Source organism: Bufo bufo, chromosome 4 (assembly GCF_905171765.1).
Source record: "Bufo bufo chromosome 4, aBufBuf1.1, whole genome shotgun sequence".
In the NCBI taxonomy this organism is placed as follows: domain Eukaryota; kingdom Metazoa; phylum Chordata; class Amphibia; order Anura; family Bufonidae; genus Bufo; species Bufo bufo.
Genome location: NC_053392.1, coordinates 162,582,078 through 162,594,900, shown reverse-complemented (window position 1 = coordinate 162,594,900; position 12,823 = coordinate 162,582,078). Strand labels below are relative to the sequence as shown.

Below are 12,823 nucleotides of genomic sequence, written 5' to 3'. Positions count from 1 at the left end.
TGCGACCCCGGCAGTGCAGAGCTCCTGCAGACAGACTCCGGTGTGAAACCAATTGACAAGGAGAGATTGACGCCTATACTGCGATGTCCGTGCACGGCTCCTTACTGACACGGGGGTGATGGGCAGAGAGCCCTTAACTGCTCCTTTCTGTGCCAAAGACATGTGGTAGAGTTAAAAAGAGGGAAAATGGCACTGAAGCAGCCTATAAGGGGTTAAGCACAGGCTAGTTCAGCTGCCAGAGGAGGTCCCCTAGCTTTCCTACATCTCTGCTTGCTGGCAGTGAATGGAAACCTTTAAGGTTGACATTGACAGACTGAACGTCCATGTCCAGCCACAGTTACACAGTGAGCAGCACTAGAATATGGGTGATCTTTCCTCAAGAAACAACAGCAAACAAGAGGTTTTCATTCACTGACCGGCAAGCAGAGGGGTTGAGAATAAAGAGTAAAGCTCATGTAGTATTATATTTTTAGCTGTTATATTTTTTCTTAATGTAAAAAAATAAAAAAAAGCTGCCCTCCCCCCACCCCCACTGTCATGCTGGTCCCGTCAACACGTGATGCCTGCTGATGTGGTCACTGGTTGCAGTGGCGACTCTCAAGTGATTGGCCTTTTAAGGAGTGCAGTGAGGATAGTTTTTTTTGAACCCATTCTGTGTCACATATAGAATAATACTGGTTTGAAACCCCTTAAAGAAAAATATAAAAATTACTCCTTAAAGGGTTTGGATACAGTAATTTCTGGACCTCAGACTGGCAGGACCTCTGTTGGTGATCATACTTGCCTGATGCCCAGTGCTGGGTCCCGGCTCGTTTGCTCCCCAGCCTTTGTTGCTTGTCTTGAGTCCCATCATGAAAACCTCCTATTTGACGGTGTTACAGCCAATGACCGACCCCTGCTTCCCATGCATTATATTAAATGATCACGTGATGCCAGGGGAGCAGATCTCCACCGTGGCCAGAGATTGTCTTGATGCCACTGCAGCCAAACGTTTTCATGGAGAAAGCTAAGACAAGCAGCGGAGGCCGGGAAGCGAATGAGCCGGGACCCAGCACCTAGGGATTATCAACGCGAATCTGGCTAGTCTGCCAGGTCATGGAAATGAGTGTACAACTCCTTAAACTGCGTGGGCTGTAGCTTAGAAAACCCCATGCTCCTAAGCATCCCAGTTATATTATGTATTTTAAATTTGGCGACTAAAAATTTCATTTGGCTCCTAAATTTTTCAGGTTAGGAGCCAATGGCTCCTTGATATTTTTTTTAGTCTGGAGCCCTGTATTGTGTCAGAGAAAACGTACCCGTCCCCATTGACTTACATTGTGTGCCAGGATGGATCCGTCTTGCTCCGCACCACATCGTGGACAGAAAAATGCTTCAGAGCGGAATGGTGACTGAAAGGAGGCAAACTGATGCATTCTGAATGGATCCTTTTCCATTCAGAATGCATTAGGGCAAAACTGGTCCGTTTTGGACCCCTCTTGAGAGCCCATGACGGATCTCAGAAACGGAAAGCCAAAACGCTAGTGTGAAAGTAGCTTAAAACATCTGAATGGCAGCAAAAGACAACGAGGGATAATTATTAAGACCAGTGTTGTGTACACCAGTCTTAATTTGTCTTGTGCTGGAGCAAGATGCGCCAACTTTATTAAGAGGCACATGCCTTTTAATAAAATTATAGCATCCCCTGCTGTCTGTGCGCCAGCTGGAAATCTGGTAGGGCGTGTGCCAAAAATCTTATTTTCATCAAATTTACAAAAAGAACAATTCTCTTAAAGAGCACTTGTCACCACTCCTGTTATGCCTGTATTAGTAAATAATGGTATTCCAAATGAAATGACAATTCAGGGGCATTTATTTTTATGACTTTGCGATGTCCTATTTGTCTATTGTTTCTGTTAGAAGTTTATGAATCGAGTTACAACCAGGTGTTAGCAACTGGAGGTGTGTCCCTGGCAAGTCTGACACTGTCCAATCAGTGCTGTCAGTCTCAGACTGTGCAGGGACCCCCCCCCCCCCCCCCAAACTGGAAACATGCAGTTGTATCTTTATTCATAAACTTCTAGCAGGAATAATAAGGAATTGGAGAACATTGAGTCATAAGAAAAGACACCACAGTATTGCAAGTAGGTAATAAAGCAGACAGCAGATATGTCCAGGTTCTCTTTAAATATTCCTCTATATATACTCTATACATGGCAGATATTGTTCTTTTTGGAACTAAAAATGTTTTGTAAAAATCTGCAAAGAAAAATAATAATAAACAAGATGTTTCTGTGAATTTTATCCATTGTAGGGAATAAAAAAATACTTTATTTCATACACAGACTGGCAACGCTTTTATGCATATGTTTTTTACCTGTATTATTTTAGTGTTGTAGAAGGTATTGTCTGTCTTATAGTTTTTCCTTTTTTTATTTAGCAAAATGATAAATTTGTCCCAGCCAGATACAATTGATGAAAGAGCCATCAACACTACAAAGTTAACACCATTCACCATTTCAGTAAGTCCGTGATCTCTTTGCTGTAGTCTGAATGCTGGATTGGGTATCTTGTGTTCACGTGTTGTACTTTGCAGCCATAGTTTAGAAACTAGAAAACTACCATGACATGCCAAGTGTAAGTGTAAATTCTTAGGAGGTTTGAATATAAACGATAGAACAGAGATCAGCAATACAAGTAACTGTTCAGCAGATAAATTACCTACTGTTTAAATACATTTTTATATTAGATTTGATTTCGAATTTTGATGGTAATTTTCAAAATTTTTCCATATTACTACCTTTATTTATAAAAAAAAAGTCCTAAATCTCTTCATTATTTGCCTGGGCCATTAAGCCCAATGACATGCTGGCACTTCTGGTTTTGTAGAGATCACTTTCAAGCAGTCTTCTCATTTATTATCACATGCAGGATTCCAATGAAAGATAATCACAATAGGTTATAGTTAAAGGGGTATTGCCATCTGAGACAATGGGGGCATATCGCTAGGATATCCCTCCGTTGTCTGATAGGTGTCAGTACCTTTGGGACCCGCACCTATATCGAGAATGATTACATTGAAGTGTACAGGAAGCAGCAGTCCTATAGAGGTGAATGGGATGGCTTACTTGTAATTACACCTGCTCACCACTGCAGTTTCAATGGCGAGCAGGTAAACAATGAAGAGAAGGCAGTGTTTGCACTTTAACCATTCTTTCATTGAATGACAGGTCACTCACACCTGATTGTCATCCCATTAATTGAAAACACATGACTCTAATTTCACCTTTAAATTATCTTCATATACACTGCTCAAAAAAATAAAGGGAACACAAAAATAACACATCCTAGATCTGAGTTAATTAAATATTCTTCTGAAATACTTTGTTCTTTACATAGTTGAATGTGCTGACCACAAAATCACACAAAAATAAAAAGATGGAAATCAAATTTTTCAACCCATGGAGGTCTGGATTTGGAGTCACACTCAAAATTAAAGTGGAAAAACACACTACAGGCTGATCCAACTTTAATGTAATGTCCTTAAAACAAGTCAAAATGAGGCTCAGTAGTGTTTGTGGCCTCCACGTGCCTGTATGACCTCCCTACAACGCCTGTGCATGCTCCTGATGAGGTGGTGGACGGTCTCCTGAGGGATCTCCTCCCAGACTTGGACTAAAGCATCTGCCAACTCCTGGACAGTCTGTGGTGCAACGTCACGTTGGCGGATAGAGCGAGACATGATGTCCCAGATGTGCTCAATTGGATTCAGGTCTGGGGAATGGGCGGGCCAGTCCATAGCATCAATGCCTTCATCTTGCAGGAACTGCTGACACACTCCAGCCACATGAGGTCTAGCATTGTCTTGCATTAGGAGGAACCCAGGGCCAACCGCACCAGCATATGGTCTCACAAGGGGTCTGAGGATCTCATCTCGGTACCTAATGGCAGTCAGGCTACCTCTGGCGAGCACATGGAGGGCTGTGCGGCCCTCCAAAGAAATGCCACCCCACACCATTACTGACCCAATGCCAAACCGGTCATGCTGGAGGATGTTGCAGGCAGCAGAACGTTCTCCACGGCGTCTCCAGACTCTGTCACGTCTGTCACATGTGCTTAGTGTGAACCTGCTTTCATCTGTGAAGAGCACAGGGCGCCAGTGGCGAATTTGCCAATCTTGGTGTTCTCTGGCAAATGCCAAACGTCCTGCACGGTGTTGGGCTGTAAGCACAACCCCCACCTGTGGACGTCGGGCCCTCATATCACCCTCATGGAGTCTGTTTATGACCGTTTGAGCAGACACATGCACATTTGTGGCCTGCTGGAGGTCATTTTGCAGGGCTCTGGCAGTGCTCCTCCTGTTCCTCCTTGCACAAAGGTGGAGGTAGCGGTCCTGCTGCTGGGTTGTTGCCCTCCTATGGCCTCCTCCACGTCTCCTGATGTACTGGCCTGTCTCCTGGTAGCGCCTCCATGCTCTGGACACTACGCTGACAGACACAGCAAACCTTCTTGCCACAGCTCGCATTGATGTGCCATCCTGGATAAGCTGCACTACCTGAGCCACTTGTGTGGGTTGTAGACTCCGTCTCATGCTACCACTAGAGTGAAAGCACCGCCAGCATTCAAAAGTGACCAAAACATCAGCCAGGAAGCATAGGAACTGAGAAGTGGTCTGTGGCACAACCTGCAGAACCACTCCTTTATTGGGGGTGTCTTGCTAATTGCCTATAATTTCCACCTGTTGTCTATCCCATTTGCACAACAGCATGTGAAATTGATTATCACTCAGTGTTGCTTCCTAAGTGGACAGTTTGATTTCACAGAAGTGTGATTGACTTGGAGTTACATTGTGTTGTTTAAGTGTTCCCTTTATTTTTTTGAGCAGTGTACTTTTGCCTCTCACAGACACATGATATTGGATCATTTTCCTCAATAAATAAATAACCATGTATAATATTTTTGACTCATTTATTTAGTTATCTTTATCTACTTTTAGGACTTGTACAAAAATCAGATGTAGTTTTAGGTCAAATTAATGCAGAAATATAGAAAATTCTGAAGGATTCACAGACTTTCAAGCACCACTGTAGGACCTCTGTTCATGGTACTGGTGAGGGTACAAGGACAGCCGCTTGCTCATAGCATATGATACACACATAGAGGAAATGATCTAGGTCTAGGGGGATGCAGAGTAAGCCAGTTGCCACTCCTGCTTTAAAGTGTTAGAACTTAGATAATGAGCCCCATTAGGGACAGTTGGATGCTAATGTCTGTAAAGTGCTGCGGAATATAGTAGCGCTATATAAGTGCATAATTTATGTATTTGTGTATTTTGTGTGATTTATGTATTTGTATATTCTCATCCACACATTATCCCATCTTGTGTAGGATGCCTTTGTGGTGCATGTGGTCCGCTGCCGACATCCTCCATTGTATGCATTTTTTGCTGGGGATTGCCACTAGCAACGGATCACAGGCGGAGGGATTGCTCCCCCATTTATAAACACGCTAAAGTGTTTGGGGTTTTTTAGCATTTCCTCCCATTTAGGCCACTTTATTTTAGTGATTTCTCTTTATATGTATGGAATGTACCATTGCCTAATGCTAGTAACATTCTAGTGCACCTGGTAGCCTGTGTCTTATGGCCTGTTATAGGTGGGGCTTGCAGCCTTATCTCTCCTACTACATCAGTGATCTCACTATGGAGATATGTGGGAGCTTGGCTGTGAGTTAGATCTTAGCACCATTCAGACCGTGTTCATACACTATAGGTAGTCTAGTGGTAGGACCCATGCCACATTGAGATACCTTAACGGTGGTGCAAAAGGGCTCCGTTGTGTTCCTGACTGGAATACATTGGCTAAAGTCTCAGTTTTTAACATCGGCCTGAGGGATTAGCCAGTATTGGCAGTAGCATATCATTGTGGTGCACCTTTTGCAGTGATTTATGTTTTTGTATATTTTCATCCATCTTGTGTAGGATGGCTTTGTGGTCCACTGCTGACATCCTCCTTTGTTTGCATTTTTTGCTGGGGATTGATGCTAGCAGCGGATCACAGGCGGAGGAATTGCTCCCCTGGTTCTAAACACGCTACAGTGTTTGGGGTTTTTGAGCATTTCCCCCCATTTAGGCCACTTTATTTTAGTGATTTTTCATAAAATAATTAAAATAAATTATATACTTTATAATTAGTACTCCCAGATAAACTTGATATAAGCTATATAGATATGTACGAGTACCTTCAGTACTTACTTTATGACACACACTTTTTGTTTTTACAATACTTTAGGAAAATATTAACTTAGCTCTGAATTCAGCCTCCGCCATTGGTTGTACAGTAGTGAACATCGGTGTACAAGATTTACAAGAAGGAAAGCCGCACTTGGTCCTGGGCCTGTTATGGCAGATTATTAAAGCTGGATTGTTTGCTGACATTGAGATCTCCAAGAATGAGGGTAATTTAAAAGTTACTGTTCAAAAACTGTGTATTTTACCCCTGTAAAGCAAATACTGCAATTCTAGTAATTATCATATATGCGAGTAGAACTATAGATTATACTTTAGTTCAAATTGAGCTCTGGTGCCTGAAGGGACTTCTGTTACATAAGAAGACACCAGTTATGCTTTCCTGAGCCGGCTGGGTTGTCATGCCACTCACTCAGTGTGTACTGGGACCAGGGGTGTACTGTAGCTAAAGGCTCATTGGCCCTGGTGCAAGAGTTCAGCTTGGGCCCCCTCTTCACTCTGCGTTGGTGCACCTAGGCTTTTCAGCTGCCCGAGGCAAATATTAAAACGGCCCCCACCATGCCAAATTCTCAACCTAACCCCTTCCCTCTAGTCCTACTGTTAAAGGGATTGTCCTCTTTTTACTACTGATGACCTATCATCAGAATAAGTCATCAATATCAGATCAGCCGGGGTCCTCCGGCACCCCTAACTGTATGAAGAGATGCATTTGCAGTGATGAGCAGGTAAACAGAGCAGAGAAGGCAGCGCTCATACAAAAAAAAAAAGAAGCAGATAAACCCTTTAAAGACATACAGGGTAATACAGCGCCACATACCTCTTACTCTTCTCTGATGTAGATATTCTCTTTCCGCTTCTTCTCCTGTTAGACCAAACCACCATGGTGACTTCTTTCAGCCGCGCCCTGTAGATTTTAACAAACAGACATCTTATTTTCCTACGTTTCCATCATCCTCCCACCTTCTCAACACCCCATCCTGCCACCCCCCAATACTGTGGCCACTGTGCTCCCCAATACTTTCCTGCAGAAACAGTCCCCCTGAAAATACTGGTACCACACAGATAGTGCGTCAGTACAAAAACATCCCTTTATATTGTGCACTAGTACAAAAAAATCCCCCCTTCCTTTCATATCAGACCCCCATATAAAACCCTAAATGAGATCCTCCCATCTCAGACCAAACCCCCTTCAGACCTCTATGTCCGACCCCATATAAGACCCCAGTTTTAGACCTTAGTTCAGACCCCCATTAAACCTCCATATAAGTCCCTAATCCAATATCAGACCTCAGATAAGACCCCCATTAGACCTCCAGACTCCCATATAAGACCCTCATTAGACCTCCAGACCCCCATTAGACCTCCAGACCCCCAGTCAGACCTCTGGACACCCATTATACCTCCAGACCCCCAATCAGAGCTCCATTAGACCTCTCCAGATCCCCAGTCAGACCTCCAGACCCCCATTAGACCTCTCCAGACCCCCAGTCAGACCTCCAGACCCCCCATAGACCACTCCAGACCCCCATTAGACCTCTCCAGACCCCCCATTAGACCTCCATATCAGACCTCAGATCAGACTGTAAAATAATAAAGTAACTTACCTCTCCCGCTGCCACTCTCCCTGTCCTGGCTGTCTTCTCTTCTCAGGCCCCGTGCTGCAGTCACCTGACTTCCTGCAGCGTCAGGTCAGAGTGCGCTCTGTACGTTCTGATGCTGCAGGCAGCCAGGAGACAGCAGCGCCGGACCTGAGAAGAGTGAGCAGGAGGAGGGATAAGTAGTGTACAGCGGTCACAGCGCTTCTCTCCCCCTCCTCCTGCAGACTAGTGAGCGCTTCCATTGTGGAAGTGCTCACTAGTATACTCTTTTTAAGATGCACTGCATCTTATAAAGGGAAAAATACAGTACCACTGGCAAGGGGGGCTGCGAACCCTATAGTTACGCCAGTGACTGGCACTAGTGCTCAGTGAACTTCTCTTCAGCACTGCTAGAGGTAATCCTTCCCTCTTGCATCCTGTACAGCTGATGACTAGGGTGCTGATCAGCCTTCCTATTTAGCTGGGTTGTGGTTCTACCTCCTTGCCTGAGCTTTGAGGTTTTCTAGTAACTAGTAACCAGCAAAGGTGTGAACTCTTGTATCCATGTACCGTACTTTGCCTGACTACCGATTCTGCTCCTTGCCGCCTGCCCTGAACTTTGAATTGCTATCTGTATTATGCATGTACTCAGCCTGCCCCAAGCTTGAAATTTGCTATCTGTAATAACCATGTACTCAGCCTGCCCTAACCTTGGGCTGTGTTCAGACTATGCCTTTTGCCTGATCTCTTAATACTTCAGGCCGGTTTCTCTGACCCCTTTGGATCAGCTGCTAATTACATTGGGACACTGCAGCAAAGTCCCCATCCCTGTACAGGGGTTAAAGAAAGAATACCAGGGAACCACCAGGACAACGCCCTTAGGTTTAGCCAAAAGTCAAATGTTAGTTGGCACAGTGAGTCCGCACCCACTGTCCGTTACAGAGAACATCTATGTTTTTTCTTTCCCAATGCTAAATTCTGTATGATTTATAGCTTTACTTACCATGCATTGCTTCTTAAGTGCCATACTATTGCAATAATAGCTCTATCTGCCGCTGTTTTCCAAAGCTCCTCTGACCACGTTCAATGAAAGGTAAGATTTCCAGAGAACCCTGTTTGGAAAGTCTGGCATTAGAGCCTACGGCATCCAAGAAGCAGGAGACATAGAAGGACCTAAAAATAGTACAGTAATGTTATAGGAGTAAATTCTAGTTTTATATATAATAAGAGTTTTGGTTTGGTTTATGACTGCAATTAGTGTGATACTTTAGTGTTTCTTTTTTATCTAGCATTGATTGCGTTGCTAAAAGATGGAGAGACACTGGAAGAATTAATGAAACTGTCCCCTGAAGAGCTGCTGCTCCGCTGGGTGAATTACCACCTGACTAATGCTAACTGGCCAAACATAAATAACTTCAGCCGAGATATTAAGGTAAAGATTGATATAGTGTGTATATGTATAGAGAAAGAGTACAGTGCAAAGGTTTTGGACAAGTTTGGGGAAAAAATGCTGCTAAGTAAGAATGCTTTCAAAAATAGAAGTGTTACTAGTTTTCATTTATCAATTAACAAAATAAGTAAAAAGTAAATGATCAAAAGAGAGATCTAAATCAAATCAATATTTGGTGTGACCACCCTTTGCCTTCAAAACAGCATAAATTCTTCTAGGTACACTTGCAACATTATCATTAGAGGAGATTTTAATGATAATGTTTCCTGATTTAGAATCATCTATACCTTCAAGAAGTTATTTTCTATTCACATTATAAAAGAAAGATACTTAGATGTCTGGCGACAAAAGAGACTACGCCTTTTTCTCAACACCACATAACTCCAACTCTAGAATTGGCATGTTTCTTATCAGCAGACAAGATCTCGTTAAAACTAAAAATCCCTTGATTGGCTTTATAACATGTTCAGATTATGCAACAATATCTATGGAAGTTATAGAACAATATTAAGGCCCATTAATCCCTTTATGGCATTTATAGTAGTACATTGGTAATCACCCTGATTACAGTGATAAGCACAAAAATGCACTTAAAGAGGACCTTTCACCGATTCTTACCCTATGAACTAACTATACAGATATGTAGAGCGGCGCCCGGGGATCTCACTGCACTTACTATTATCCCCGGGCGCCGCTCCGTTCTCCTGTTATGCCCTCCGGTATCTCCGCTCACTAAGTTATAGTAGGCGGAGATACCAGTCCCTAAGTTATGGTAGGCGGAGTCTGCCCTAGCGCTGGCCAATCGCAGCGCAGAGCTCACAGCCTGGGAGGTTATTTTCTCCCAGGCTGTGAGCTCTGCAATGCGATTGGCCAGCGCTAGGGCAGACTCCGCCTACCATAACTTAGGGAACGGAGATACCGGAGGACATAGCAGGAGAACGGAGCGGCGCCCGGGGATAATAGTAAGTGCAGGGAGATCCCCGGGCGCCGCTCCACATGTATGTATACTTAGTTCATAGGGTAAGAATCGGTGAAAGGTCCTCTTTAACCCCTTTAAGACCGGGCGAATTTTTGATTTTTTCATTTTCATTTTTACTCCCAGCCTTCCCAAAGTCATAACTTTTTTATTTTTCCATTCATATAGCCATATGGAGCTTGTTTTTGGCAGGACAAATTGTATTTCTAATGGCACCATTTACGGTTGCATACAATGTAGTGGGAAGCAGGAAAAAAATTCCAAATGGGGTGGAATTACAAAAACAAAACAAAACCAAAAAAAACATAATTCTGCCACAGTTTTATGGGTTTTGTTTTACAGCGTTGCCTTTGTGGTAAAACTGACCTGTTACTTTAATTCTACAGGTCATCGTCCATTTTTTTTTTTTCCGTTTTGCTGTTTGTCGTATTGTATAAATATTTTAATATTTTAAAGTATGAGCGTTTTCGCACGCGACGATGCCCATGATGTTTATTTTTTTTAATTGTCTATGTATTTATTTTTTGGGGAAGGAAAGGGGGGATTATTTGAATTTTTATATATTTTTCTTTTTTTATATTTTGAAAATGTTTTCTTTTTTTTACACTTTTCAACAGTTCCCATAGTAAACTATAACAAGCAATCATTAGATTCTGTCTCTCATTGTATCCCAATGCATTGGCATTGGAGTCTATGACAAATACACTAAGGGGGTCATTTATTAAGACCGGCATCTTAGACGATGGTCTTAATAACCCCATGTGGTGGATCCGCCAAAGTTATGTAGAGGCACCAGCCTCTACATAACTTCGGTTCATCCACTGCCAGTCTAAATGTAAACCAGCTTCCTTATGCGCAGAAAATTATAAATGAAACAGGCCTGCTGGCCCTTCCCTGCCCAAATCACAGGCCGGCTCTCCACAGGAACTAATGTACGACAGCCTCCTGTCACTCAGTAGGACAGAGGCTGCCGCACACACTATCCAGCAACCCTGATTCTTGCTAGGGGAAGCCGATGCACGGCTTGGAGCATGTGCTCCTGTTTTTTTACCACCCAGATGCCGTGGTGACATTTGATCACGGCATCTGAGGGGTTAAATATGTGCGATCGATATTATCGTCGATTGCACACATCGGTTGCCTAAAACAGCAGACACCCTTTGGTTATGGTGCCCGTGAGTGGATGCCATATTTAAAGTCCCGACCAGCAACGTATATAGTCGTATGGAGGTTGGGAACTGGTTAAAGAATACTTCTCCTTTAACGCCACCCATAACAATAACCTCTTTTTTATTTGGAATGCACACAGAATTTTCAAACAAACAGTGCAAATAAGTAAAGAAAGAAAATAAGATATTTCACATATTACAACAGAATTAACCAATTTAGAAAATAAAAATAGACAACATCCTAATTCTACTGACACTGATAACATTAAAAAACCATCAAAGATTGGAACCGCATTGGGAATGCCCGCATTGCTGAGAGAAATTAAAACATTTAATAGATGCAAAGGAGCAATGGGGGTGTTGCAGTTGCATCTAGAGATATAGCTTTCTCTGCAACTTCAAGCTGTTATTTCTTTTAATGTTGATGATTATGGCTTACAGCTAATGAACACCCAAAAGTCAGTATCTTAGAAAATTTGAATATTGTGAAAAAGTTCAATATTGTAGACTCAGGGTGTCACACTCTAATCAGCTAATCATCACAAATCACTTGCAAAGGTTTCCTAAGCCTTTAAATAATCCTTCCGTCTGGTTCAGTAGGCTACACAATCATGGGGAAGACTGCTGACTTAACAGTTGTCCAGAAGACAAGTCATTAACACCCTCCACAATCGGAGGTGTTACAAATATAAATTTAAATATATACAGTGGGATGCGAAAGTTTGGGCAACCTTGTTAATCATCATGATTTTCCTGTATAAATCATTGGTTGTTACGATAAAAAATGTCAGTTAAATATATCAAATAGGAGACACACACAGTGATATTTGAGAAGTGAAATGAAGTTTATTGGATTTACAGAAAGTGTGCTATAATTGTTTAAACAAAATTAGGCAGGTGCATAAATTTGGGCACCACAAAAAAGAAATGAAATCAATATTTAGTAGATCCTCCTTTTGCAGAAATTACAGCCTCTGGATTCTGGTTGAAGGTATTTTGGACCATTCCTCTTTACAAAACATCTTTAGTTCATTCAGGTTTGATGGCTTCCGAGCATGGACAGCTCTCTTTAAGTCACACCACAGATTTTCAATTATATTCAGGTCTGGGGACTGAGATGGCCATTCCAGAACGTTGTACTTGTTCCTCTGCATAAATGCCTTAGTGGATTTTGAGCAGTGTTTAGGGTCGTTGTCTTGTTGAAAGATCCAGCCCCGGCGCAGCTTCAGCTTTGTCACTGATTACTGGACATTGGTCTCCAGAATCTGCTGATACTGAGTGGAATCCATGCGTCCCTCGACTTTGACAAGATTCCCAGTCCCTGCACTGGCCACACAGCCCCACAGCATGATGGAACCACCACCATATTTTACTGTAGGTAGCAGGTGTTTTTCTTGGAATGCTGTGTTCTTTTTCCTCCATGCA

The 12,823-nt window shown here is 42.8% G+C and overlaps 1 protein-coding gene across 1 annotated transcript in view; it reads left to right on the top strand.

Moving 5' to 3' along the window:
- Positions 1 to 12,823, top strand: part of PLS1 (plastin 1) — a 103,621-nt gene that overhangs the window by 58,250 nt on the left and 32,548 nt on the right. The window contains exons 5-7 of the mRNA XM_040429947.1: positions 2,420 to 2,501; positions 6,270 to 6,435; positions 9,093 to 9,235. Coding sequence (XP_040285881.1) covers positions 2,420 to 2,501; positions 6,270 to 6,435; positions 9,093 to 9,235 — 391 coding nt within the window. The remainder of the gene's footprint in view (positions 1 to 2,419; positions 2,502 to 6,269; positions 6,436 to 9,092; positions 9,236 to 12,823) is intronic.